The sequence below is a fragment of the Musa acuminata genome, chromosome BXJ1-6, assembly GCF_036884655.1.
Source record: "Musa acuminata AAA Group cultivar baxijiao chromosome BXJ1-6, Cavendish_Baxijiao_AAA, whole genome shotgun sequence".
NCBI classification, from domain to species: Eukaryota; Viridiplantae; Streptophyta; class Magnoliopsida; order Zingiberales; family Musaceae; genus Musa; species Musa acuminata.
In genome coordinates, this window is record NC_088332.1 from 15,423,706 (window position 1) to 15,428,888 (window position 5,183).

Consider the following 5,183-nt stretch of genomic DNA (forward strand, 5'->3'; position numbering starts at 1 on the left):
CGCATGCTCCCGCGCTATCTGGCGTTGTACAAGACAACGCCACAAAGCACAGAGCCACTTCGGAAAGCTCGAAATGACGCTGCGCAGTGTGAATCCATGCCGGTCGATCAATGCTCGCACAAGAGGTACATGCCAAACCACCCAAGGGGTCGACTACCATTACTCGTTCGTAAGTATAAAAGCCGAACCTCTGATTGGTGCCAAAAGGAAGACTCGAACACTTCGACTCCACTTAACTCCACCCAGCACTGACTTAATCTTCTGAGGGTTCGAGTCAAAAATTCTTCCCTCCCCGTCTCTAGTATTTGTGTACAAACATGATAAATAAATAATAGCCTGCTAAGGAAAAGACCACACTCGGGTGACATAGTTTTGATCTGACCTGATCCGACGTCGATCTGTTTGGCTCAAGCCTCCGTGTGGGTGACCGTACGCACTCGGGATCAAACCAAGCCATGACACCTCGACCCCGACATAAAGTTCCCCAATAGTAGTTATTATAGAAGAGAAAAATCAACTGGTTCTTATGCTATCGAATATTGATGTAGTACTTAGCACATATTTCTCTCTCTTGTCGTGGAGCTTCTCTCTCCTTAGCTCATGGCGATTTGGGATAATATAGCCCCTAGAATTCCTCCTCGCCTTTCGCTATGTTCGCTCCCCAACCACCTGCTCCTCCTGTCATTGGCCCTAGTGCTGGTGTTGTTTCTTACCTTTAAGACCCCTCTGTTGCAGCATCTTTGTAACAATCTGAGTTTATCTTCACTAATATCTACTTGGCTTTATTTTTTAATATTATTTTTTTTTTCTATTTTACACTACTCTCTAATGGTTTTTTATCATGGTCTTTTAAGTGTTTCTACTTTATATTCTAGTTTGCATAATTATATTTTTATTTGATTTCAAAACTTTTGGACTGAGTATCATGAACTAAAGATATTAATTAGGGATAACTAGACAAAAACAGTTGGCATAATGAACCCTTTTATAAGATTTTCTTTAACCTTCAAAAATTAGACTTGTTTGAACAAAACTTGTTTGGGTAGGCTTGAGGACCTGCATACTTTCACCCAGATAGAGATCCCTTCTTTGGAAGTCAGAGACTCTTCTATGGGCTTCACTAATTAGGAAACTATTAAGTTGTTGTATTTACAAAATAAATTATTGTCGACACTAGCCAGATTAATCTCCCGCCGTCGAAAAAGTCTAGGTGGGTTGGTCAAGGTGATGGTAAATTGTTAATACCATATACTATCATAGCCTTGTGTTCATATGTCTTAGAGCCAATTCTATTACGAGTGATTCTATCACCGAGCAAAAACTTATTATGAATGAATTTGTCAACTTTTATTGTAATATTTGGAATCATGAGCCTATTTACTGTTTTATTATACTCCTCCTAATTGGTGCTAATTGGGGTATCAAGCAATGTTGAAAACTTTTCTATCTTAATTTTTCTTGGTTTTAGTAGAAACTTAGACCTAACAACTATCTTATCAAATTTTATTGAGCATAATAGGATATTATCCAAGAGCCTATAATGAAGGTTTTTCAATAATTTCACTCTACTATTAATCTTTCCCAATTGGACTAATATTCACAGTTTTCATTCCCAAAAACCAATACCCCAAGAGTAATTAAATTCTTGTAAAAGTTTCGGCCAACCTTTTCTTAACTCACTTATTGTAAAGAGTAATCAACCTTTATCTTTTTCAATCATAATATCCGAAATAACATCGTAACCCAAGAAATTATGTATTTTATATATGATTCGAAAGATAAAAATCTATATATTCTCATTTGACTTGACCCCGAGTAGGTTTACGATCATCAAGAGACTCTTGCGAGCCATTCACAGAATGTTTATTAGTTAACTTTTCTAAGCATTAATTGTATTCATTGGATTATGTCTTGCATAACTTGCCCTTCTTATGCAAGTTTGATTAATGGAAAGCTTCTCACTTTTTAGGGGCCAACAAGATATTGGATAGGGATATTGTTTTGCCAAGCTTTAATGGTCTTATCACTCCTCTGTCTTAAACAATTTCATGAGTTTTATCATCTGCTTGCTTTATACTGATAATATTCTCCTATATTTTAGGGCCAACAAAACTACTGTCTCTTGACTCTTTTCAAGTGTTAGTTGAATTCTCCAATCTATCCTTAATGGCATTAACAAACATATTATGAGGTTTTTGTGGTAAAAAGCTGAGGGGTTGCATCTACTTGTTATTGCTTCTAAAGCTAGTGAGGAGTTAGGAGATAGGGATATTAATATTTCTAAATATATTTTACAATCCAAACATATTGAAACAATATCTCAAGAAAAAGAATGATGGTATTTGAGTCCATGTTTAAGATAAATATGACATCTTGAACCCGTGGTCGAGTAGATCTAAATCTAACATGAATTGGAGTTGAAAGGTTATTTCTCTAAACCTTCCACCAGCTTAAATCTCAAGTCCTAGATATTGTTAATAATGGAGCCTCTGCTAATCTTTTCACTCATACTTAGATTTTTGATACTTTCTTTCATTTTAAGTCTACTTATTTTATTGTTAACAATGTAGAGGAGCTCCTAATTGATCATGCTTAAAGAGGTGAGCGTAGTGTTTTGCCCAAGTACTTGCTTAAGTCCAAGTGTTTTGTGTGTCAAGCGAGCACTCAAATGTAGATGGGTTTGGGTTCGTACCTAGTTTGATTATGAACTAACTAATTTGTCCGAAACTCACCCCCTAAAGTTTATCTTCAAAGTAAAATCATATGTCCACTGCAGTTTGTAGCTTTCTCCTCTGCTGATAGGGGTAATAATGACGACATGACATGTCACGATGTCGGCCTCACATGGGCGCCACTCTGCCCGAGGAGGAGGGCAATAATGCTGACTCGACACGCCCTGATGTCATCCGCTCTCAGATAACGACTTCATCGTTGTCTGACCCCGCGCGCTTGACCGAGGCAGAGGAGGACGACAACCAACCCTCGCCCATATCCTACGGCAAGTCGGTTCTCTACGCAACGTCAATAGCAATGTCAAACGCCATCAGAGGTACGATCCTGCCTCCCGCAGGCAGGCATATCAGGTAATACTAAACTGCCCTATAAATACCCCCGAGTTCTAAACGAGGGGGAGGACACTTCTTCACTAGAAAAACTCCCTTCCACATCATCTGACTTGATCGTCGGAGGGGTCGGGCCAAGCTTCCGACCTGACCTGTGTGCAGGAACAAAGGCGAGGTCCCTCCTTCCCGGTGCCGCGGCGAGGCTTCGCTCCACACGCAACGTCCCGCCCGGACCATTGCAACCGGCCACCCCGGCTGTCCCGAGGAACGCCGCGCGAGATCCCCCCGCATTCGGACCCGAACCAAGCCGCGACGGCCCCGAGGCCACGACATACAGTTGTTTCCCGCAACATTTTGGCGCTAGAAGGAGGGCCGAATGTCGAGCGATCAGCAGATCCACTCTGGCGAACCCGCAGCCATGGGGTCGCGTCCGATCAACACCCTAGAAGAACATCCCCTGCATGATGAACCCGGCGAAGAACGCCCTGCCACGACATCGGAGCGCTACTGGCGGCTATTCAACGACCCGGGTTTGTCGCCACCCGACGTCCCCGTCGGCCCACCGCCTGTTTCGCCCGAAGCCTTCCACGATCTCGCTCACCAAGTCCGAGCACTGGCGGGCATGATGCAGACTATCATCCCGCTCGTCTCCCAGCCGACGCCCCCACATGCAACCCAGCCTTTGCAACAGCGTGAGCCCCTCGCCCGGACACACGCGTCGCTCCCCGAGCGCCCTACTTCGCCTCGAAACCAAACAGCCCAGCTCGGGGACCGAGAGGTGGAAGGCACGTCGAGTCGTCCGGAGCCTGAGGTGCCATCCGCGGACTCGACGAACGCCCTGCGAGCCTAGTTGCGCCTCTTCAATCAACGCCTCGACGAAGTACAATAGGAGGTTCGCAGGTCAAAGGGGGAGCTCGGAGTGGACGGATACCAAGGGTCACCGTTCGCACCCGAAATACAAGATCAAGTGATTCCACCACACTTCCGGCTCCCATCCCTGGACGCCTATGACGGCGCCACTGACCCCGCGGATCACGTAGCTGTGTTTCGCGCCCAAATGGCGCTATATGGGACTTCTGACACCTTGATGTGCAGGGCGTTCCCAACGACCTTGAGGGGACCGGCCTGTGCATGGTACATCGGCCTGAAGACCGGGACCATCTCTTCCTTCGATCAGCTCGTCCGAGACTTCGAGCTCAACTTCCTCGCCTACGCCCGTCCGAAGCCGTCCGTGGCGTTGCTCCTCGGACTCAACCAAAGGGAGGATGAGCCCCTCTCCCACTTCGTGAACCGTTTTACGACGCAAATCCGAGGACTCTCGGACGCTCACCCTTCTCTATTGATGCAGGCATTCATGATAGGCCTGCGGCCCTCCAGGTTCTTCTGGTCTCTGGTGGAGCGACCTCCCATGACGGTACCCGAGATGCTCCAACGGGCGAGCCAGTTCGTCGTCGCGGAGACGTGGATGGCCGGGAGACGCGAGGAGCACAAGAGGATCAAGTCGGAGCCACCCCGGCAGCAGCAACCCGCTGCGTCTCGGCGTAGGTTGGACAGAACCGACCCGCCGGCATCAAGGCCCCCTCTCCCAGCCTTGAACTCATCCCGAACGGAAATATTCCTCCACATAAGGGAAAAGGGACTGCTCAAAGAACCTTACCCGATGAGGAGTCCGCGGGCGCTGGCGGACCAATCGAAGTACTGCCGCTTCCACCGGCAACATGGGCATGATACTGAACAGTGTCGGGAGCTAAAGAGGCAGATCGAGGAGCTTATTCGTAGGGGACACCTCGGCCAGTACCTCCGACCGGACAAGGAACCTTCACCACGCCCGGAGGGTCCCATCGAATGACACATCGACGTAATAGCTGGCGGCCCCACGTCTGGTGGGGATTCCATGACCAGAAGAAAGGCGTACGCTAGAGCCGCTTCGGTCGAAGCTCCCAGACACGGGCCCGAGCCTAACATCACCTTCCCGGCCGGGACATCCGAACAAACCGAGCACGACGATGCGCTCGTGATATCGGCCAGAATAGCCAATGCGCAAGTAAGAAGGATCATGGTCGATACTGGGAGCTCGGCCGACATACTCTACTTCGATGCCTTCCAAAAGCTCGGCTTAGC

At 47.3% G+C, this 5,183-nt stretch overlaps 1 protein-coding gene across 1 annotated transcript; it reads left to right on the forward strand.

The window, feature by feature from the left end:
* Window positions 1-4,119: 4,119 nt before the first annotated feature.
* On the forward strand, window positions 4,120-4,911 carry LOC135677463 (uncharacterized). Its single transcript, XM_065189823.1, has one exon. It carries the CDS (start codon window positions 4,120-4,122, stop codon window positions 4,909-4,911), a length of 792 nt encoding a protein of 263 aa, XP_065045895.1.
* The last annotated feature ends 272 nt before the right edge of the window (window positions 4,912-5,183 follow it).